General features: G+C 44.2%; 1 protein-coding gene across 4 annotated transcripts; it reads right to left on the bottom strand.

Moving 5' to 3' along the window:
* Nucleotides 1-1,251: 1,251 nt before the first annotated feature.
* On the bottom strand, nt 1,252-23,274 carry AKR1B10 (aldo-keto reductase family 1 member B10). 4 transcript variants are annotated; one of them, XM_070788182.1, is made up of 10 exons: nt 23,104-23,273; nt 21,357-21,524; nt 17,516-17,632; nt 16,441-16,518; nt 8,621-8,743; nt 8,241-8,347; nt 7,780-7,861; nt 6,896-6,979; nt 5,649-5,713; nt 1,252-1,596 (listed from the first exon to the last, which is right to left on the bottom strand). In XM_070788182.1, exons 1-10 carry the CDS (start codon nt 23,167-23,169, stop codon nt 1,554-1,556), a joined length of 933 nt encoding a protein of 310 aa, XP_070644283.1. In that variant the 5' UTR covers nt 23,170-23,273; the 3' UTR covers nt 1,252-1,553. The 4 variants fall into 4 exon arrangements, with proteins under 4 accessions (XP_070644283.1, XP_070644282.1, XP_070644285.1 ...); XM_070788181.1 differs by having other exon boundaries at nt 5,631-5,713; nt 23,104-23,272; XM_070788184.1 differs by lacking the exon at nt 23,104-23,273 and adding an exon at nt 21,857-23,043 and having other exon boundaries at nt 5,631-5,713.
* Between the last annotated feature and the right edge of the window lie 218 nt (nt 23,275-23,492).

Genomic DNA, 23,492 nt, shown 5'->3' with positions numbered 1-23,492 from the left:
TAAGACTGTCTCCTAAACCTCTCCAAAAGCCCTTTTGGAAACCACAGGAATGTCAGATGAGAGAGACTTATCTGAAGCAGTTCCCTGTACATGCCAGAGTGTCCAGTACGTCTGCTGGGACGAGAGACCTCTTGAGTAAAATAAATGCAAGAGAAACTTTTTCCCAAGAAAGGATGGACATGAAGGTGCTGCCAGGATAATCTTACTTGCTTCAGGCAGCATTACTATAGGTAGGAAATGCTGAGTGCCTGAAATTACCTGAAGAGATCTTGCAGAAGGTAAGATGGGATGTTTGGGCAGATGGGAACCCACAAAGAGAAAAGTTAGCAACACCCTGCATAGGCAGAACTCCATCCAAGGTCTAACATTCTGAACTTAAAACAATAGACCTTAAGGGAACATGTCAAAGAGGGAATCCAGCCAGTAATATGTGCCTTCATGGATATAACCTCATCTGTCCTTGCCAGTCACCACACAGCACTCCCATCTTACCAGTCCAAAAGCCAGAGACCCAAGAATATCACTTTATACAGGACCTGAGAGCAATAAATCAGGTAGCTGAGGACATTCATCTGGTGGCACCCAACCCCTATACCTTACTTTCTTTGGAGATTTCTGCTGGCTTACAGTTTTGGGCCTATATAGCTTCCCTGGTGGCTCAGATGGTAGAATCCACCTGCAAGGGAGGAGACCTGGATTCCATCCCTAGGTCAGAAAGATCCCCTGGAGAAGAGAGTGGCTACGCACTCCAGTATTCTTGTCTGGAGAATCCCATGGAAGAGGAGCCTGGTGGGCTACAGTCCATGGGGTCACAAAGAGACCTTTTATTGCACATCCTAAAGTCCTGAATCACAGGGATTTTTTGCTTTTGAATAAGATGACCCAGAGACCAAATTGAAACAGCAGTTCTGGTGGACTGTGCCTCCCCAGAGATTCAAGAATGCTTCTCCCAGTTTTAGGGAAGCCCTAGCCAAAGATCTAAAGGACCTACAGTTATATGAGGGAGCCTTTCTTCAGTATGTAGATGACATTTTGATTGCCAATGAAACCGAAGATCTCCCAGAGCCTTTGAAACCTGGCTCATCCACTTATAACCTGAGTGGCCCTGACGAAGTGCCTTGGCCTCCCCATTCCTGCATTTCATCTTCTGAGAAATGTAAGCATATCTCCCTCTAAGGGGCAGGATTCAGTGAATCACACATACAAAAATCACCCAAATAGTGCTGGCGCATAGTAAACTCTCAATACCTGTTGGTTATTATTATTCTTTATTATTTTCAGTCATCGTATCCTCAAGTTTAGTGGAGTCCCCGTGATCAGATCTAAGAAGCAGAAAAAAACGTGTAAGTGGCTTATCTAAGTCGAATCTCCCCTTTGTACTCTGTTCCTTTGGTTGAACAAATCAGTCCAGATACAGCAACTGCCTAACCCCTGGACTTCAGCAGGGCAGGCTCGGTGTGATTTCAGACAAGCTTGGCTACAACAGGACACTGGTGGAGAGAATTACACTTCAGTAAGATGAAGAAGGAGAATGTGCATTAAGAGATTCAGCTTCAATATTCTGCATAGAAGGGATACTCCTCCAGACTTTTCAGCCTGCAGAGAAAACAGTCGTAAAGGATATGCCAATGTTAAACTCTGGGTTAAACAGCATTCTTCCTCATGGATCCTATGAGCTTTGTGCCCTCTCAGCTTCTCCCCTTCCCCCAAGATTTTATAAGAACCCAAGTCTTCCTCCACCTTCCATCAAACAGATCTGAAGGGTGTGCTAGGAGGGAGGGTGGGAGGACGGTGACCAGGATACCAGAAAGCTTCATGCTGCTGCTGCTGCTGCTGCTGCTAAGTCTTTTTAGTCTTGTCCAACTCTGTGTGACCCCATAGATGGCAGCCCACCAGGCTTCCCCCGTCCCTGGGATTCTCCAGGCAAGAACCCTGGAGTGGGTTGCCATTTCCTTCTCCGATGCATGAAAGTGAAAAGTGAAAGTGCAGTCGCTCAATCATGTCCGACTCTTAGCGACCCCATGGACGGCAGCCCACCAGGCTCCTCCGTCCATGGGGTTTTCCAAGCGAAAGAGTACTGGAGTGGGGTGCCATTGCCTTCTCTGAGAAAGCTTCATAATGGTAGCTAATAATAACCCTGGAAGGAACAACAATAGAATAACTTGGGCTTGTTATGATCACTGAATGAGTTAATGATACATGCACTGGGCTTAGGGTGCCTGGCACATTCTAAGCTAACACTCAAGAGATCTGAGCTGTATTTAATCCTATCATTCCAATTTTGTAAATAAAGAAACCAGCCTGGGAAATTTACCCAAGGTCACAAGTCTAATAACATTAAGTGTTAGAGCTGGGATTTGAACTGGGTGGATTCATTCCTTTTCCTATTTAAAAGGAATAGGAAAAGGAATGAATAGGAAAAGGAGTTCATCAAGGCTGTATATTGTCACCCTGTTTATTTAACTTCTATGCAGAGTACATCATGAGAAACGCTGGACTGGAAGAAACACAAGCTGGAATCAAGATTGCCGGGAGAAATATCAATAACCTCAAATATGCAGATGACACCACCCTTACGGCAGAAAGTGAAGAGGAACTCAAAAGCCTCTTGATGAAAGTGAAAGAGGAGAGTGAAAAAGTTGGCTTACAGCTCAACATTCAGAAAACTAAAATCATGGCATCCGGTCCCATCACTTCATGGAAAATAGATGGGGAAACAGTGGAAACAGTGTCACATTTTATTTTGGGGGGCTCCAAAATCACTGCAGATGGTGACTGCAGCCATGAAATTAAAAGACGCTTACTCCTTGGAAGGAAAGTTATGACCAACCTAGATAGCATATTCAAAAGCAGAGACATTACTTTGCCAACAAAGGTCCGTCTAGTCAAGGCTATGGTTTTTCCTGTGGTCATGTATGGATGTGAGAGTTGGACTGTGAAAAAGGCTGAGCGCCGAAGAATTGGTATTTTTGAACTGTGGTGTTGGAGAAGACTCTTGAGAGTCCCTTGGACTGCAAGGAGATCCAACCAGTCCATTCTGAAGGAGATCAGCCCTGGGATTTCTTTGGAAGGAATGATGCTAAACTCCAGTACTTTGGCCACCTCATGCAAAGAGCTGACTCATTGGAAAAGACTCTGATGCTGGAGGGATTGGGCGCAAGAGGAGAAGGGGACGACAGAGGATGAGATGACTGGATAAAATCACTGACTCGATGGATGTGAGTCTCAGTGAACTCCGGGAGTTGGTGATGGACAGGGAGGCCTGGCGTGCTGCGATTCATGCGGTCACAAAGAGTCGGACACGACTGAGTGATTGATCTGATCTGATCTGATCTGGATTCATTCCTGAGTCCCACCCCTCTAATGCCTCTGGGGGAAAAGCAGTTTCCTCTCCAGGAAGATATTACTTTACTTTTAAAATTTTATTTTATTTAGTTGTTCTGGTCTTCGTTGCGACACATAGGATCTTCAAACTTCATTTTGGGATGTGGAATCTTTAATTGTGGCATGTGGGATTTATTAATAGTTGCCCAACCATGGATAGAACCCAGGCTTCCTGCATTGGGAACATGGAGTCCTAGCCACTGAACTACCAGGGAAGTCCCTCATTTTACTTTTTTTTTGCTGTTTTTACTTTTTTTTTTTTAATTGGAGGATGATTGCTTTACCATGTTGTGTTGGTTTCTGCCATACAACAAGGTGAATCAGTCATAAGTATACATATATCCCCTTCCTCTTGAGCCTCCCTCCCACCTCCCTCATTTTACTTTTGACACTCCTTTTCATTCTAAGTAGCTGCTGCTTGTTGTTCTCCAACAAAAGTAAGGGCTTCCCAGGTGGCGCAGTGGTAAAAAATCCACCTGCCAATGAAGGAGACTCAAGAGACTCGGGTCCAATGCTTGGGTCAAGAAGATCCCCTGGAGTAGGAAACGGCGACTCACTCCAGTATTCTTGCCTGGAGAATTCCATGGACAAAGGAGCCTGGCGGGCTACAGTCCATGGGGTTGCAAAGAGTCAGACACGACTGAGTGACTAACACTTTCACTTTTCACACACTTAGAACTTTACTGGGTATTGTAAACATTTCCCAAGGCAAACTCCTGATTTCTTTCCCCCAAATGGCAATTCCATCTTGTGTGTGATTCAGGCAACACCAGAACCAAAGATCTGGAGCCTCCTTTGAATCCTAATGGCTCAGATCCGATTGGCTCTGCTTTCCCAATGTATTTAGAATAAGATGGTTCTCTCTACTTACCATTACCCAGGTCCAGCCACTGTCGTCTTTTCCCCTGGGTTATCACAACAGTCTCCCTGTAGTCTCTCAATTCAGAAGTCAGAGTGGGGCTTTTAAAGCACAAGCCCCATCATGCCACTCCCTGGCTCAGAATCCTCAACTGGCTTCTCAGCACCCTCAGAGCCCAAACCAAAGGCCTTCCTCACAGTGTCTACCTGGCTCTGCTTGCTCTGAGCCCCTGACACTGCTGACCTCGCCTCTTCTCCCTCTGCTGCTCACTCGCTCTGCTCCAGCCCCACTCGCCATCTTACTCAAGTGCTCTAAACACAATTCCACCTCAGGGCCTTTGCACATGCTGTCCTCACTGCCTAGAATGCTCTTCCCCAGGTATCCACACAGCTCATCCCTCACTTCCTTCAGGTTTCTGCTCAACTGTCACCGATCAGCAAAGCTTCCTCTAACTCCCCCTATTGTAAGGGATCACTCCCCCACCACTCTCCAGTCCCTATTCCCTTACTACCCTACTTGATTTTTCTGCATAGCCTTTATTGCAGTCTGATATATATATATATGTGTGTGTGTGTGTGTGTATATATATATATATATATACACATATATATAAAGAGAGAGCTTATTTCTGTATTCTCTCAATAGAAAATAGAGAAGTTAGATAGAACAGGGAATGGAATGGAGTAGAGAAGGTAGACAATGTCTTCCTACAATTCACTTTCTTTGTCAGTTGTAGGATTCACACTTACTCAACATATTCATTTGTGAGTTTGTTTCTGCACTCCCTTACTAGAATGTAAGACTGTGAAGGCAGGAACTTTGTCTAGATGATATCCCAAGCACTAGAGAGTGCCTGGCACATAGTAAATGCTCAATAAATACTTAGTGGATGAAAGGGTGAATGACTGCCTCTGCCTTCTACCTATTGACAACATGTTCTCTCTTAAGATTCCACTTCGACATCCAGGAGTTCCAACAATATGCAGCAGTTAAGGATATGTCTACCCTGGTGCCTCAGATAGTAAAGAATCTGCCTGCAATGCAGGAGACCTGGGCTCAGTCCCTAGGTCGGAAAGATCCCCAGCAGGAAGGCATGGCAACCCACTCCAGTATTCTTGCCTGGAGGATCCCCATGGGCAGAGGAGCCTGGTGGGCTGCAGCCTGTGGGGTCACAAAGGGTCAGATGCAACTGAGTGACTGAGCACACATGCCCACTCTTTTCTCCCAATGAGTCTAGATATTCCAGTTTTGATTTTCAACACCGCCAGAAAATGGCATTTGAAATAAAAGTAGTTCCGGTTGTCTTTCAATCCTTCTAGCTAAACTTCTACCAGTTGAGACAGACTCCTGGCAATCCTCCTAATTAACTCAGCCCGGCGCCACTCACGAGTTAAAGGTGTAGTACCGCCAGTTTCTGTCGAGGCTGAGTAGGGTCGCCATCTCCTCCTTGCTCAGTTTAAAGTCAAAGACCTGGAAAAGTGAGAGTTCCAGAACATCATCAGCAAGCCAGTGCAATTTGAGATCTCCAGCCACACTAGCAGGGAGCAAGCTCACATCCACAGCAGTAACTAGCCAAGGGAGTTTCTCCCCTTATGTCCACCAGACACGAATGGCTCTAAATTGGGTGCTACACAGAGACTGCCGTGTTTCTGAGGTTTTGTGTTCCAAAGCCTGTAAGCCTCCTTGCCTTACAGGCTCTGAACTGCACAGTGCGCATGCCCCCGATGGACACGTGGGTTCCTCCAGGAAGGCAGGTCTTCTAGTACGATCTATACCTCTCCTGCTGCTGGGAGGCAGAGGCTTAGGCAGGACAGTCTGCTGTTGTGTGTGGCCCACAACATAACTGCTTAGGGACAGCCAAGACCTTCTCGGTCAGTGGTGAGAGGTACAGCTGTGCTCAGACCTGACAGGACATCACCGGCTGCTCCCCTAGCCCACCCTTGGTCATGGGTCATTCATCTCAGCCCTGAGGTCAGCTCCCTGGCCTGAGAGATGGCAAGGTGGTGAGAAGGTGGTGGAAGCCCACAGAAAACACAGGGACAGCATGAGAGACCTGGTGACGGAGTCTCTCCCATCCCCTCCTCCACTGAGAAAACCAGTTTGCTCCTTGGAAGAAAAGCTATGATCAACATAGACAGCATATTAAAAAGCAGAGACACTACTTTTCTGACAAAGGTCCATCTAGTCAAAGCTATGGTTTTTCCAGTAGTCATGTATGGATGTGAGAGTTGGACTATAAACAAAGCTGAGCACCGAAGAATTGATGCTTTTGAACTGTGGTGTTGGAGAAGACTCTTGAGAGTCTCTTGGACTGCAAGGAAATCAAACCAGTCAATCCTAAAGGAAATCAGTCCTGAATATTTACTGGAAGGACTGATGCTGAAGCTGAAACTCCAATACTTTGGCCACCTAATGTGAAGAACTGACTCATTTGAAAAGACCCTGATACTGGGAAAAATTGAAGGCAGGAGAAGAAGGGAATGACAGAGGATGAGATGGTTGGATGGCATCACTGACTCGATGGACAGGAGTCTGAGCAAGCTCCGGGAGTTGGTGAAGGACAGGGAAGCCTGGTGTGCTGCAGTCCATGGGGTTGCAAACAGTCGGACACGACGGAGCCACTGAACTGAACTGAACCAGCCAGAACCTTACCTGAAAGTTCTCAGCGATGCGTGCGAGCGTCACAGACTTGGGAATTACAATCACGTGCCTCTGGATATGGAACCGGATCAGAACCTGTGCAGAAGGGGACTTCTCATTTACACTCATCTGCAACGACCACTCCCTCTACTTTTTCAGAAAATGAAACATCTCTGCCATTCACTATGTCTTTATTAAGTTACAATAGCTAATATACACTGAGCACTTTATAGCTATCAGGTAACTTCTCAGTCCTCTGCTCAATCTCTCCCTTAATCCTCACAACAACCCTGTCTTCTTCCTTTTTAAAAAATAAAGTGACCTGGGATAGTGTTTGGGATCGTGAGGCTGATAAGTAGCGGACCTGGGATCTGAACCCAAGAGTTTTGGCTGCAAAGCCATGTTCTTATTCTTGGTCCTCCAGTCTCAACAGAACTTGTTAGAGGCCATCCCTGTTTCAGTGATAACCATGCTATTTCCTGGAGGTCCAAACAAACAGACTTTCAAGGAAAGGCCTTAGAGGGCTTCCTCTTGTTCGCTTTCCCTTCAAGGAGTAAAATGGGTGCTTTCCCAATGGTCCAGTGGTTAGGAATCCTCCTTGCCTTGCCAGGAATACTGGTTCGATCCCTGATCTGGGAAGATCCCACATGCCTCAGAGCAACTGAGCCCATGCACCACAACTACTGAAGCCTGCAGCAAGAGAAGCCACTGCAGTGAGAAGCCCATGCATGGCAACAGAGAGTGGCCCCCACTCACCCCAACTAGAGAAATCCCTCTCGCAGCAATGGAGACCCGGCATAGCCCCCAAAATAAAATAAATACAGGAGTTAAATGAAGACAATATTAAGAATCACACAAGACTAGTTTGTGGCAGGTTAAGAAACTACACATTATACTTGGGCTGTGGATTTTTTGTGCTTTGCAGCAATCTCATTAATCTTGGGATCGTCCAGTAGAGAAGGGTCCTCTGGTTTAGCCCTAGGGAGAGAAAGATGGTTGGTGTGCATAATCACCATGGCTACCATATATAGATGAATATTACTCCAGTGATGGGCCCAAGGCTGATCTCAGTCTTCCTCATGCGGTAGATAAGGCAAAAGGATTTGAAAGCTTCATGTCTTACCCATGGGTCCACCCATGGGTTCTGAAGCCTCAGGAATTTTTGCAAAGGCTGGTCCAGTGCTGGGTGGCTAAACTGGAGTATTCCCAAAGGGTTGCCATTTTTGTTTTTTTTTTTTTTCTTTAAGTTCCCATATTTTCCCCACTGTTTGAGTATGCCAGGCACATTGCCTTACACGCATTTTTCTTTCTGATGGCTTTCTTAAAAGAATGTCGAGAGAAAGATCAGATGCCTTACCCAGATCTATTTGGACAGCCTAGCGGGCTGTAAGCCGTGACACTGATGCCCTTGGACTGACAGTACTGGATCAATTTCTCCTGCGTGAGATATGGGTGACACTCAATCTGTAAAAGCAAGAATTCTCATCACTGGGAAAATCCACCTGCTCTTTGAGCTGCTCATAGGGAGTTCTACACAGAGAAAAAGGTCTATCAGCAAAGGCCAAATCCTGGCCCCTGCTAGGCTGGCTAAACCAGACCCCAAGACCCTTCTCCCATGACCCACAAAGTATGTGATGCCTGACCTTCAAGATGAGACTTAGTGCAAATCATTGAACTTGCCTCCAGACATCTAAGAAATAATAGAGCAGAACCCTTACCCTTTACTAAACAATTTACCTGGTTAATCACTGGTTTGTATTTCAGTCCAGGTTTGTTCAAGAGTCTCTCGATCTGAAAGTGGTTGAAATTGGAGATCCCAATGTTTTTCACCAGCCCCTCGTCCACCAGCTCCTCCATGGCCTGTCATAGAAAGGGACAACTTCGGCCACTGCCAGAGGGACCCTAGTTTGGCTTAGTCCTCTCTGGGACAGGAATATGTGTGTGGATTAGCAGAACTAATAAAAAGAATTTGACTTCTAACATAAACCCACAGAGATAAGAGAACAGACTCTGCATGATTACAAAAGGCCATGACATTTTTGTACCTAGTTTTATGTTTCTGGATATGTTCCAGTGTCTCCTGGTTTATAGTCCGTGGGAACTTGAATAGAATCTGTATCCTGCTGTTGTGTGAAAATTGCATAAATCTTAATTACATCGAATTGGTTGATAGTGCTTTTCAGATCTACTATAGCCTTCTACTTTTCTGACTATTCATTCTATTAATTTTTGAGAGCTTGTAATTGACATTCCAACTAAAAATCTTAATTTATCTACTAAAAAGATAATTGTAATATATGGTGGAGCTATATGTAATCTTGTTCTGTATTTTCCAACTCTCCTGTAAATGTGTTATCATACGTCCATAATTTAAAAAATAAGAAAGAAGGGGGGAAAAGGAATTTTCCATCCAGCCCATGAGTAGAGAGGAAAGTAGGAGCAAAGCCTCTGAGGCGAGGACAAGCATGAGGTGACCGGGGGACAGTCGAGCCAGTGGTTCTCAAACGTGGCTGCAATTCGGAATCACCTGACAGCTTTAAAACATACTGATGCCTAGACGGAGAACCACTAGACCATACAGGTATGACCTAAATCAAATCCCTTATGATTATACAGGCGAAGTGAGAAATAGAGTTAAGGGCCTAGATCTGATAGATAGAGTGCCTGATGAACTATGGAATGAGGTTCGTGACATTGTGCAGGAGACAGGGATCAAGACCATCCCCATGGAAAAGAAATGCAAAAAAGCAAAATGGCTGTCTGGGGAGGCCTTACAAATAGCTGTGTAAAGAAGAGAAGTGAAAAGCAAAGGAGAAAAGGAAAGATAAAAGCATCTGAATGCAGAGTTCCAAAGAATAGCAAGGAGAGATAAGAAAGCCTTCCTCAGTGATCAATGCAAAGAAATAGAGGAAAACAACAGAAAGGGAAAGACTAGAGATCTCTTCAAGAAAATCAGAGATATCAAGGGAACATTTCATGCAAAGATGGGCTCGATAAAGGACAGAAATGGTATGGACCTAACAGAAGCAGAAGATATTAAGAAGAGGTGGCAAGAATACACAGAAGAACTGTACAAAAAAGATCTTCACGACCCAGATAATCACGATGGTGTGATCACTGACCTAGAGCCAGACATCCTGGAATGTGAAATCAAGTGGGCCTTAGAAAGCATCACTACGAACAAACCTAGTGGAGGTGATGGAATTCCAGTTGAGCTATTTCAAATCCTGAAAGATGATGCTGTGAAAGTGCTGCACTCAATATGCCAGCAAATTTGGAAAAGTCAGCAGTGGCCACAGGACTGGAAAAGGTCAGTTTTCATTCCAATCCCAAAGAAAGGCAATGCCAAAAAATGCTCAAACTACCGCACAATTGCATTCATCTCACACGCTAGTAAAATAATGCTCAAAATTCTCCAAGCCAGGCTTCAGCAATACGTGAACCGTGAACTTCCTGATGTTCAAGCTGATTTTAGAAAAGGCAGAGGAACCAGAGATCAAATTGCCAACATCCACTGGATCATGGAAAAAGCAAGAGAGTTCCAGAAAAACATCTATTTCTGCTTTATTGACTATGCCAAAGCCTTTGACTGTGTGGATCACAATAAACTGTGGAAAATTCTGAAAAAGGTGGGAATACCAGACCAACTGATCTGCCTTTTGAGAAATCTATATGCAGATCAGGAAGCAACAGTTAGAACTGGACATGGAACAACAGACTGGTTCCAAATTGGAAAAGGAGTACATCAAGGCTATATATTTTCACCCTGCTTATTTAACTTATATGCAGAGTACATCATGAGAAACTCTGGGCTGGAAGAAACACAAGCTGGAATCAAGATTGCCGGGAGAAATATCAGTAACCTCAGATATGCAGATGACACCACCCTTATGGCAGAAAGTGAAGAGGAACTCAAAAGCCTCTTGCTGAAAGTGAAAGAGGAGAGTGAAAAAGTTGGCTTAAAGCTCAACATTCAGAAAACGAAGATCATGGCATCCGGTCCCGTCACTTGATGGGAAATAGATGGGGAAACAGTGGAAACAGTGTCAGACTTTATTTTGGGGGGCTCCAAAATCACTGCAGATGGTGATTGCAGCCATGAAATGAAAAGACGCTTACTCCTTGAAAGGAAAGTTATGACCAACCTAGATAGCATATTCAAAAGCAGAGACATTACTTTGCCAACAAGGGTTCATCTAGTCAGGGCTATGGTTTTTCCTGTGGTCACATATGGATGTGAGAGTTGGACTGTGAAGAAGGCTGAGCGCTGGAGAATTGATGCCTTTGACCTGTGGTGTTGGAGAAGACTCTTGAGAGTCCCTTGGACTGCAAGGACATCCAACCAGTCCATTCTGAAGGATATCGGCCCTGGGATTTCTTTGGAAGGACTGATTATAAAGCTGAAACTCCAGTACTTTGGCCGCCTCATGCGAAGAATTGACTCATTGGAAAAGACTCTGATGCTAGGAGGGATTGGGGGCAGGAGGAGAAGGGCATGACAGAGGATGAGATGGCTGGATGGCATCACTGACTCAATGGACGTGAGTCTGGGTGAACTCCGGGTGTTGGTGATGGACAGGGAGGCCTGGCGTGCTGCGATTCATGGAGTTGCAAGGAGTTGGACATGACTGAGCGACTGAACTAAACTGAACTGATGCCTAGACTCTTCTCTGGTGGTCCAATGGTTGAGAATCCGCCTCCCAGTGCAGGGAGCACGGGTTGGATCCCTGGTCCAGGAAGATATCACATGCTGCATGTGGAGCAACTAAGCCCGTGCACCACAACTACTGAGCCCGTGCACCTGGAGCCCATGTCCCAGGAGAGAAGCAGCGAGAAGCTGGTGCACTGCAACTAGAGAGTAGCCCGTGCTCTCCATAACTAGGGGAAGCCCAAGGGCAACTATGAAGACCCAGGGCAGCCAAAAATAAATAGTTAAAAATACATGTGTGTATATATATATATATATATATATATATATACACTGATGCCCAGATTCTACCCTTAGAGTTTCTTACCAAATTTGTGTAACATGTGGCCTCAGCACTGGGATCGTTAAAACTCCCCTGGTGATTTTAATGCATAGAGAGAACCACTAGGGTAGCTGATGTAGTCTTTAAATTGGACAAATAAAATTTAGAACTGATGAGATTGCAAAGTCCCCAAGCCGCCTGAGTTGGGCCATGAAGCAGTGTAACTGTTTCTGTGTACTGTGGGGCAGGTACAGGTGGGTGCATGATACATCTTGACGTTGTTCCACTCTTTTTCTCCCATCTGCTTCAGGGTGTTCAAGAAGGTTTCTGTTGAACTGGTTATGGGTCCACATAAACGTTGATTGCTTCAGTCCTGCCTTTTCTTCCTAGATGCTTTGAACCTGATCATCAAAATCTTTCATTTAGTAATCATTCTCAAATCCATTCTAAGGATACAGCAATGTGAAAATCAGGGTACTTTTTGCAGAGAACAATGATATAGTTATCACAATGAAAACAATATATTAAGTATTCATTAAGAATGAGGGCAACATCATTTAAAAGTGGACATTTAATTTCCAAATACATGGAGTTTTAAAAGTACCTTTGATACTACTTTCTCGTTTAAATGCTTTCTTCCCTGCACTCGCCCTCTGTGTTCTTTCTGTCTTCTAACCTTATTGAGGCTTTCAATGGATAAGTCAAAGAGCTCTCTCCTGGTAAATGTCACACTGCACTTGAAAATATGTGGGTTATATTCACATATCTTGATTTCTAACATAAATCCACAGTGATGAAGAGAACAGACTCTGTATGATTTCAATACATTTAGACCATAAAACTTTTGCAACTTGTTTTATATCCCTGGATGTGTTCCAGTGTCTCCCAGTTGATAGTCTATGAGAACTTGAATTCGTATCGTATTGTTGTGTGAAAATTCTGTAAATCTTAATTATGTTGAATTGGTTCATGGTACTTTTCAGGTCTACTATTTCCTTCTACTTTTCTGTCTATTCATTCTATTAATTTTTGAGAGTTTGATATTGAAACTCCAACTAAAAATCTCAATTTATCTACTTAAAAACATCATAACATTTAGTGGAACTATATGTAACTTTGTCTTGTGTTTTCCAAGTCTCATGTAAATGTGTTCTCATAATTTCATAACTTAAAAAAAAAGAAATAGAAAATAAGAATAAGGTCAAAACTTTTGTGGAAACAACACTAGAGGTGTCTCAGACTCCATATCTCACAAAGAATAATCCCTAAGATATTTCAGAGGTCTTGTTTTACCAAGGTAATGTATATGACAGAGCCCTCTTGTCAAATTTAATGCAAAAGCTTAGTCTATTGAAATCGTAGGCTCTGTGGTAGGTCTTATCATAACTTCCATTCTCAGGAATAAAACATTCACTGAATTGAGTCCATGCACATAAAACATTCAATTCAGTTCAGTCGCTCAATCACGTCCAACTCTTTGCAACCCAATGGACTGTAGCACACCAGGCTTCCCTGTCCATAACCAACTCCCGAGCTTGCTCAAACTCATGTACATCAAGTTGGTGATGCCATCCAACCATCTCATCCTCTGTTGTCCCCTTCTCCTCCTGCCTTCAATCTTTCCCAGCATCAGGGTCTTTTCTGATGAGTCAGTTCTTTGCAATAGGTGGCCAAAGTATTGAAGCATCAGCTTCAGCATCAGTCCTTCCAATGAATATTCAGGATTGATTTCCCACCATTAGATGGTTCATTAAATCTTCCTCCTGAAATATTTCTCTCACAGGAGGTTGTTTGTGGTAGGAAAATAAACATGTTGACTTTTTAAAAAACTAGCTAAGTACCAGAATTCACCTTTCTCTTTATGGGTACTCTTTTGGCACTAGCAGAAAGAAAGTAGTATATTTTCTTGAAAATTCAGGCTTCATAAATTTGTTTTATTGAGTATATCAAACAAGTGTTTAAGATTATGTAGTTGGATAAAGACTTGTGTGGTCGTTAGGTTAAACAGAATATGTAAATCTAAGAAAAACAGCATTTTTAAACTTGAAGTTTGAACCCACCTTCATGTATGTGGGCTCAACCAGCTTTTGGCTTGTACAGCAGTGATGTTCTGTCACATTTACTATGTGTTTATATTTAATTATATGCTCAAGATAGCAGAATGTTTGACATAATGATGCCTTCATAAGATTTTCCCAAGAGAACTTGATTTATGTGTATATATATATATATATATATATACACACACACACACATACATACACACACATATATCCCTGGAGGAGGGCATGGCAACCCACTTCAGTATCCTTGCCTGGAGAATCTCATGGACAGAGGAGCCTGGTGGGCTGCAGACCATAGGGTCGAAAAGAGTCAGACACAACCGAAGCAACTGTGTGTGTGTGTGTGTGTGTGTGTGTACGCTCTTGCTCATGAGATATTGCCAATGGCTTATTATTTAGAATGGCTTTTAATCACATAATCACTGCTCTTTTATTATTGCTAACTTTTAAATGTCTTTCTGTTGTTTTTTGATGAATTTATTTTTATTTTTGGTCACACTGGGTCTTCATTGCTGCACAAGGGCTTGCTCCAGTTGTGGTGAACAGGGGCTGCTCTTTTTTGCAGAGCACGGGCTCTAGGGTGCATGGGCTTCAGTAGTTGCTGCTGAGTACAGTCTAGAGTACAGTCTCAGTATTGCGGTGCACCGGCTTAGTTCCTCCCAGGCACAGGGAATCTTCCTAGATCAGGGATGAAATCCATGTCCCCTGCATTGGCAGGCAGATTCTTTACCACTGAGTCACCCAGGAAGCTTTATATTATTAGTATCTATTGGAAGATCTTTCTTTTAAAAAGCACAAGAAACTGAGGTTTGGAGGAGTTAAATAACCTGCACTAAATTTGGAAAACTCAGCAGTGGCCACAGGACTGGAAAAGGTCAGTTTTCATTCCAATCCCAAAGAAAGGCAATGACAAAGAATGCTCAGACTACCGCACAATTGCACTCATCTCACACACTAGTAAAGTAATGCTCAAAATTCTCCAAGCCAGGCTTCAGCAATACGTGAACCGTAAACTTCCAGATGTTCAAGCTGGTTTTAGAAAAGGCAGAGGAACCAGAGATCAAATTGCCAACATCCGCTGGATCATGGAAAAAGCAAAAGAGTTCCAGAAAAACATCTATTTCTGCTTTCTTGACTATGCCAAAGCCTTTGACTGTGTGGATCACAATAAACTGTGGAAAATTCTTCAAGAGATGGGAATACCAGACCACCTGACCTGCCTCCTGAGAAACCTATATGCAGGTCAGAAAGCAACAGTTAGAACTGGACATGGAACAACAGACTAGTTCCAAATAGGAAAAAGAGTTCGTCAAGGCTGTATATTGTCACCCTGCTTATTTAATTTCTATGCAGAGTACATCATGAGAAACGCTGGGCTGGAAAAAGCACAGGCTGGAATCAAGATTGCTGGGAAAAATATCAATAACCTCAGATATGCAGATGATACCACCCTTATGGCAGAAAGTGAAGAGGAACTAAAAAGCCTCTTGATGAAAGTGAAAGAAGAGGAGAGTGAAAAAGTTGGCTTAAAGCTCAACATTCAGAAAACTAAGCTCATGGCATATGGTCCCATCACTTCATGGCAAATAGATGGGGAAACAGTGTCAGACTTTATTTTGGGGGGCTCCAAAATCACTGCAGATGGTGATTGCAGCCATGAAATTAAAAGATGCTTACTCCTTGGAAGGAAAGTGATGACCAACCTAGATAGCATATTCAAAAGCAGAGACATTACTTTGCCAACAAAGGTCCGTCTAGTCAAGGCTATTGTTTTTCCTGTGGTCATGTATGGATGTGAGAGTTGGACTGTGAAGAAAGCTGAGCACCGAAGAATTGATGCTTGTGAACTGTGGTGTTGGAGAAGACTCTTGAGAGTCCCTTGGACTGCAAGGAGATCCAACCAGTCCGTTCTAAAGGAGATCAGTCCTAGGTATTAATTGGAAGGACTGATGGTGAAACTGATACTCCAATACTTTGGCCACCTCATGCGAAGAGTTGACTCATTGGAAAAGACTCTGATGCTGGGAGGGATTGGGGGCAGGAGGAGAAGGGCATGACAGAGGATGAGATGGCTGGATGGCATCAGTGACTCGATGGACATGAGTTTGAGTGAACTCCAGGAGTTGGTGATGGACAGGGAGGCCTGGCATGCTGCGATTCATGGGGTCGCAAAGAGTTGGACATGACTGAGCGACTGAACTGAACTGAACTGACTGAAGTTATTTTAATCAATACCTGCAATCCCAGGGCAACACTGTTTCAAACCCTGGTTTAAGAATAAACTGGGTATCCTCTGAAGTCAGGCATGTTGTATTCCCAGTCTCCTTTGAGGATTTGGTCTTAGTTTTCAAAAATATAAGAAGTGTCAGGTGAACCCCAAAAGTCTAAGGTGATTACGAAGGAGAAAATCATGATGAGGTAAAACCTTATTGAGCACCTGGGCTCCTTCACACTGGTATAGACCCTTGTAGATGACTGAAGGCAAGTTTTCACTCTAGCCCACTGAGAATAAGACGGAACCTACCTCCCAAGTGTCTAAGAATGTTGCTTTACTGATGATGGTATTGCCTTTATCATCTTTGGGAACAAGGTCCTCCCCAGGCTGTAAATGCAAAACAAGAAGCTTAGTGCAGTGTGCATCTGAACACTTGATTCTGTCAAGTGAGGTTTCAGGATCCTGACTCATCCTAAACACCCACATCTGCATACCATTTTTTTTTTCTGAGCTCCACAGTATAAATTTCAAGAAGCTGAATTGAAATAAAATCTCTAGATCAATCTGCTAGAGTATAAAACATAAGTTCTTATATTTTAGAAATTACTGGACTTTTTTTTCTTCTTCTTTTGGCCATGCCACACGGCTTCTGAGATCTTAGTTTCCTAATCAGGGATTGAACCCATGCCCTTGGCATGAAAGCATGGAGTCCTGACCATTGGACCCTCAAGGAATTCCCAGAAATTGCTGGACTGATTTTAAAATCTATCATAAAATCATTCCAGAAGCCACCATTAGCCCCGGGGACATGGACTTCTCACAAACAGTTGGGGACAAAGTTCAATTTCATGAGGTGAGAGAGCTGGGAATTCATGTCCCTCAGGCTCTCTGGTAGGAGCAGAGTCCTATTTCCTCACTGAGCACTGCCTACCTTTCAGCACGATCATACTTGGGCTCTTCTCCAAAACGGCATTCCCAGTGCATCAGTTAATGAGAGGATTGAACCCTGAAACAGCATTATGTAAGAGCTGCCCTGGGAGGAGAGCCCTTGGCATGGAATCAGGACCAAAGCAGAGTGGCAGTTGCAGCTTGCCTGGGCTGCTAGAAATCATGGTTTTCTCAAATGTAACAGAGAAAGCCAAGATGTGGGGTCACCTCCACACTGGTCCATGGACTTGGACTCCTTTTCAGGCCAGTGTCTTTCTGCTCCACCGTCTCATCCTGAAAACTTTCCTGTGGAGTCCTGAAGTGCAAGGCCTCTTGCTTCAGCTCCCCTTGGTCCCCAGCCTCCAGCCCCCAACCCTCCCCTCCCCACTCCTGACACAGCTGCTATCTTCCAACACGTGCCCAGGAACCAGAGATTGGGACGGGGAGGAACTTCAACCTGTAAAGCCTGTGGAAAGTGAATGAGGTAGAGGTCCAGATAGTCCAGTCTCAGATCCTTGAGGGTCTTCTGACAGGATTCCCTCACTAGATGCTTCTCCATGAAGGTGGGCCACAACTGCAGAGAGCAGAGCAGGGAGAAATCAGCAATGGACAGAGAAGGGGCTACCTTTCTCTGCTTTCCCTGCTTTTTGACCCTCAGCTTGAGCTAACCCCAGGGGCAGGCCATTTACAGCACAGCTGGTTAAGATGTATCATCCAGGGATGCAAGGTCACCAGGTCACTCTGGAAGTCACTGACATCTCAAGTGTCAAGGGCAAGTTATCTTTTTGACTCACCTGGTATTCTATGTATTTGTTACATCAGGTACCATATTTGGGCACAGACTCAGTGTTTGTTTACAGGCGCTATTCTCTTCCTCAGCAGTAGGGTTTCTGAAGTCGTGGATTGTGGCCAGGATTTAAGTTCCTAAGCCTTTGGGAACAGGTGGTCCTCTACTGCTCTCCTATGTCTCTGAGCCCATGGGCCACCAATAATAACTCTACAAGGAATTTATCCAGACACAACCAGTGGGGTCTATTTGTCCCACTAGATACATGCACTTTCCAAGTACCTGTAACTAGTCCCTTTTAGTAAATTGGGTATAATGCATATTCAGTGATTCTCAACCCTCTCTCACCCCACCCCTCCCTCTTTTTATAACATTCTGTAACTTGCCTTTTACTAGCCTGAACTGAAGCGAAATTCATATATGACAATAAGTATGTCCCACCATTTTCCACAGTACCTGCCAGCTGAGAACCTCTGGCCTACAACCACTGAGACCAGAGTGCTGAAAGGTGGAGCTTCAGGATCCAATTGTAGCCTTAGCTCTTGGCTGCCAGGGGGAAGATGGAGCCCACCAATAGGGAACAGAGATGCTAAAGACACCACCCTGGCTCAATGGAGACTACTCCTCTGGGGGGAACCCACTCGAGAAGGGTGGGTAGCATCAGCATCAGTGCACGACACTGGATGATAATGTGGATGTTTGCGTCCAGGGATGTTATAAAGGCAGTGATGAAGACAGCTGGGGGAAATGACCTGAATTGTTCTTGTTGTTCAGTCACTCGGTCATGTCCAACTCTTTGTGACCCCATGGACCCAGAATGCCAGGCTTCCCTGTCCTTCACTGTCTCCCTGAGTTTGCTCCATTGAGTCAGGGATGCCATTCAACCATCTCATCCTCTGTAACCCTTTCTCCTCCTGCCCTCAATCTTTCCCAGCATTAGGGTCTTTTCCAATGGGTCAGATCTTTGCATCATGGCCAAAGTACTGGAGCTTCAGCTTCAGCCTCAGTCCTTCCAACGAATATTCAGGGTTGAATTCCTTTAGCATTGAATAGTTCGATCTCCTTGCTGTCCAAGGGACACTAAAAAGTCTTCTCCAGCACCACAATTTAAAGCATCAATTCTTCAGTCCTCAACCTTCTTTATAGTCCAACTGTCACATCCGTACATGACTACTGAAAAAACCATGGCTTTGATTATATGAACCTTTGTTGGCAAAGTGATATCTCTGCTTTTTAATATTCCGCCTAGGGTTGTCATAGCTTTCCTTCCAAAGAGCAAGTGTCTTTTAATTTCATGGCTGCAGTCACTGTCCATAGTGATTTTGGAGCTCAAGAAAATAAAGTCTGCCACTGTTTCCATTTTTTTCTTCATCTACTTGTCATGAAGTGATGGGACTAGATGCCATGATCTTTGTTTTTTGAATGTTGAGTTTTAAGCAAGCTTTTTCACTCTCCTCTTTCACTTTCATCAAGAGGCTTTTTAGTTTCTCTTCTCTTTCTGCCATTAGGGCTGTATCATCTACATATCTGAGGCTGTTGGTATTTCTCTTGGCAATTTTGATTCCAGCTTGTGATTCATCCAGTCTGGCATTTCACATGATGTACTCTGCATATAAGTTAAACAAGCAGGGTGACAATATACAACCTTATCATACTCCTCTCCCAATTTTGAAACAGTCCTTTGTTCCATGTCTGGTTTTAACTGTTGCTTCTTGACCTGCATACAGTTTTCTCAGGAGGCAGGTAAGGTGGTCTGGCATTCCCATCTCTTTAATAATTTTCCACTGTTTGTTGTGGTCCACACAGTCAAAGGCTTCAGTGTAGTCAATAAAGCAGAAGTATATATATATATTTGGAATCCCCTTGCTTTTTCTATGACCCAACAGTTGTTGGCAATTTGGTCTCTGGTTCCTCTGCCTTTTCTAAATCTAGCTTGCACATCTAGAAGTTCTCAGGTCACATACTGTTGAAGACTAGCTTGAAGGATTTTGAGCATTGTCCTGCTAGCATGTGAAATGAGCACAATTATATAGTAGCTTGAGCAATCTTTGGCATTGCCTTTCTTTGGGATTGGAATGAAAACTGACCTTTGCCAGTTTTGTGGCCACTGCTGACTTTTCCAAATTTGCTGGCATATTGAGTGCAGCACTTTAACAGTATCATCTTCTAGGATTTGAAATAGCTAAGCTGCAATTCCATCACCCCCACTAGCTTGTTTGTAGTAATTCTTCATAAGGTCCGCTTGACTTTGCATTCCAGGATGCCTGCCTGGCTCTAGGTGAGTGATCACACCATCATGGTTATCTGGGTCATTAAGATCATTTTTGTATAGTTCTGTGTATTCTTGCCATTTCTTCTTAATTGCTCCTGCTTCTGTTAGTTCCTTGCCATTTCTGTTCTTTATTGTGCCCATCTTTGCTTGAAATGTTCCCTTGGTATCTCCTCCTTTTTGAAGGTCTCCAGTAGCCCTACCTACAAAGGTTCGTCTAGTCAAAGCTGTGGTTTTTCCAGTGGTCATGTATGGATGTGAGAGTTGGACTATGAAGAAAGCTGAGCACCGAAGAATTGATGCTTTTGAACTGTGGTGTTGGAGAAGGCTCTTGAGAGTCTCTTGGACTGCAAGGAGATCCAGCCAGTCCCTCCTAAAGGATATCAGTCCTGAATATTCATTGGAAGGACTGATACTGAAGCTGAAACTTTGGCCACCTGATGCGAAGAACTGACTCCTTGGAAAAAACCCTGATGCTAGGAAAGATTGAAGGAGGGAGGAGAAGGGGATGACAGAGGATGAGATGGTTGGATGGCATCACTGACTCAATAGACAGAAGTCTGAGCAAGCTCTGGGAGTTGGTGAAGGACAGGGAAGCCTAGCGTGCTGTAGTCCCTGGGGTCGCAAAGAGTTGGACACAACTAAGCTAAACTGAGCTGAGTAGCCCTACCATAGAGCATGTAAACTCCAGGACTGAGTTGCCCCAGGCCAAACAACTAATAGGAAGGGAGCACAGTCCACCCACAGCAGATAACTGGATTAAAGATTAACTGAGCATGTCCCTGCCCACCTGAACAAGACCCAGATTTCCCCACAGCCAGTCCCTCCCATAATGAAGCTTGCCTCTTAACCTCATCCAGAAGCAAAAACTATAATCCCAAAGCCTCCAGAATGAAAACCACAATCACAGAAAGCTAACCAAAGTGATCACATGGATCACAGCCTTGTGTAACAAAGCCATGCTGTGCAGGGCCACCCAAGATGGATGGGTCATAGTGGAGAGTTCTGAGCCAACAGGGATGCGCCATATAGTGAGATGAATTATATATATTTGTGCTAGGGTCACTGAGACTCTAGATAGTAAATGTGATCCACTAGAGCAGGGAATGGCAAACCACTTCAGTATTCTTGCCTCCAGAACCCCTCGAACAGTACGGAAAGACAGAATTCTGGGTGCTGACTAGATCCAACACTTCTGCCTGCTTTGAAGTGCAGTCTTCCCACCAGGTGAGCCCTGGGTACCTTGCTCACTATGAAGAGTTCTTCCCGCTTCACAGCCTTCTCTTGGATCTTCTCTTGGATGGCTTCCCCCACCTCATGCTCATTCTCGTAGGCATAAGCACAGTCCAAGTGGCGATATCCTATGTCAATGGCCCCCTTCACAGCCTCTCTGACTTCTCCTAGGCCAGACTGGAAGGAAAAAGAAAAAACCATCTCCCCAGACCACCTTCAACAGACTGTCTTACTCAGCCAACTTCTCCAAACCAAGATTTCCCTGAGATCCCTTTTTCTAGGGGATACCTGGGAAGAAAGCATGCTTTGGAAAACTTTTCAAAAGAGAAGGAAGAAAAGTGAATTAACTTTATGATTAGAGCATCATGTCCCATCCTAGCTCAAGCCTATTCCCTTCTGATTCAGGTTCATGCTCCAGCCCAGAAATGTCTCCGGGTATACAGAAGTGAAGTGAAGTGAAGTCACTCAATCATGTCCGACTCTCTGCAACCCTATGGACTGTAGCTTACCAGGCTCCTCCATCCATGGGATTTTCCAGGCAAGAGTACTTGAGTGGGTTGCCATTTCCTTCTCCAGGGGATCTTCCCAACCCAGGGATCAAACCCAGGTCTCCCGCATTGCAGTCAGACACTTTACCATCTGAGCCACCAGGGAAGTCAAGGTACGTAAAAGAGACTGAAAACTTTTTCTAATGACCAGGCTACACACTGGATTTTGAAATAAACTAAAGGAATTTCCAGAGAGAAAGTAGTTATTACCTCATAAATTCAGGCTTATCTCATGCTAGGTGTGTGATCTGAGAAGATTGCTTAATTTCTCTAAACCTTGTCTGCAAAATGGGAATAATGACGAGAGAATCTGCCTCGTGAAGCTATTGCTGCTTCCCAGGTGATGCTAATGGTAAAGAATCCGCCTGCCCATGCAGGGGATGTAAGAGATGAGAGTTCGATTTCTGGATCAAGAAGATCCCCTGGAGAAGGGCATGGCAACCCACTCCAGTGTTCTTGCCTGGAGAACCCCATGGACAGAGGAGCCTGGTGGGCTATAGTCCATAGGGTCACAAAGAGTTGGACAAGACTGAAGTGATTTAGCACGCACTTGCACGAATATACATGAGGTGATTGTGGTAAGTGCCATAGTGAGTGTCAAATTTGAAGTACAGCACCAGGCATACACCTAAGAGTCAGTAGATAAAAGACATTATATAATTATTGTTTCAGAAAAGGAGAAATAGAAAACCTTGTAAAAATGGAATGTCTCCCCTCACTCGAAGGCAGAAAGTTTTTCTTTCTTCGAAGAAAAGAGAGAAGGAAAGAGAGAGAGGGAGGGGGGAAGGAAGGGAGGAAGAAAAAAGAGAGAAGGAAGGAAGGAAGGGCATTAAAAATACCACATTCTGTCTAATCTAGCCAAGCCAAAGAATGAAAGAAAAAGAAACATTTACGACTGATCAACCTATCCTTTCTTCTGGTGGGCTACAGTCCATGGGGTCACAAAGAGTCAGACACAACTGAGCAACTAACACTTCCACTTAAACCGCTTAAAACTTGATACTTGCTAAGAAAGCTCTCACCACTGCTAGAAAAAGTCAGTCTTGGAGCACTACCGCTGAATCAGCCCTCAGAAAGCAACTCAGTCCTGCCTCCAGCGCCCAATATTTACTTCCCCAAAACCCTTGCCTCTGGGCTTTCCCTCAGGACAGGAGGAAATGCCCAAAGGCCCTCAAGGGAAGAAGGTGTCCACATATGTGCACACTTACTTTCCAGGTGCCCAGGCCCAAGATGGGCACCTTAGCCTTGGTACTGAGCTCCACAAAGGAGACCATGGTGCGTGCAGAAACAGCCCCGAGGGAGCCAGTTAGAGGTCTTCTGCCCCACTGAAATGTGCTGGCTGCAGAGGAAGCACCCTGCCCTGGCACGAGCAGGAAAGTCCTTTCATCCTTTCATAAGATTCAAGTTAATGAACATCAAACACTGTTACCTCGAGAAAGTTCTCCCTGATAAAAAAAATGCATGAATTATTTTATAAGAGTGAAATTTTATCAACAAATTAAAATAATGCACATGGAAAATTAAAATGTGCATCTATTTTAATTGTTCCTATCTTATTACTCAACTGTTGTAAAATTTTTTTTTCCCCTCAGAGCAT

The sequence above is a fragment of the Bos indicus genome, chromosome 4 (assembly GCF_029378745.1).
Source record: "Bos indicus isolate NIAB-ARS_2022 breed Sahiwal x Tharparkar chromosome 4, NIAB-ARS_B.indTharparkar_mat_pri_1.0, whole genome shotgun sequence".
Taxonomy (NCBI): Eukaryota; Metazoa; Chordata; class Mammalia; order Artiodactyla; family Bovidae; genus Bos; species Bos indicus.
The sequence above is the reverse complement of the archived record's forward strand: the minus strand, read 5'-3'. Positions and strand labels throughout refer to the sequence as shown.

What these genes read in the sequence shown, in the direction of transcription:
- AKR1B10 (XM_070788181.1), bottom strand. Translation starts at nt 23,169, where the DNA reads ATGGTCTCCTTTGTGGAGCTCAGTACCAAGGCTAAGGTGCCCATCTTG. An exon ending in ACTTTCCACAGGCTTTACAG is followed by an intron (nt 16,519 to 17,515) that starts GTTGAAGTTCCT and finishes TTGCATTTACAG; the next exon opens with CCTGGGGAGGACCTTGTTCC. An exon ending in ACAAAAAATCCACAGCCCAA is followed by an intron (nt 6,980 to 7,779) that starts GTATAATGTGTA and finishes CCTTCTGCACAG; the next exon opens with GTTCTGATCCGGTTCCATAT.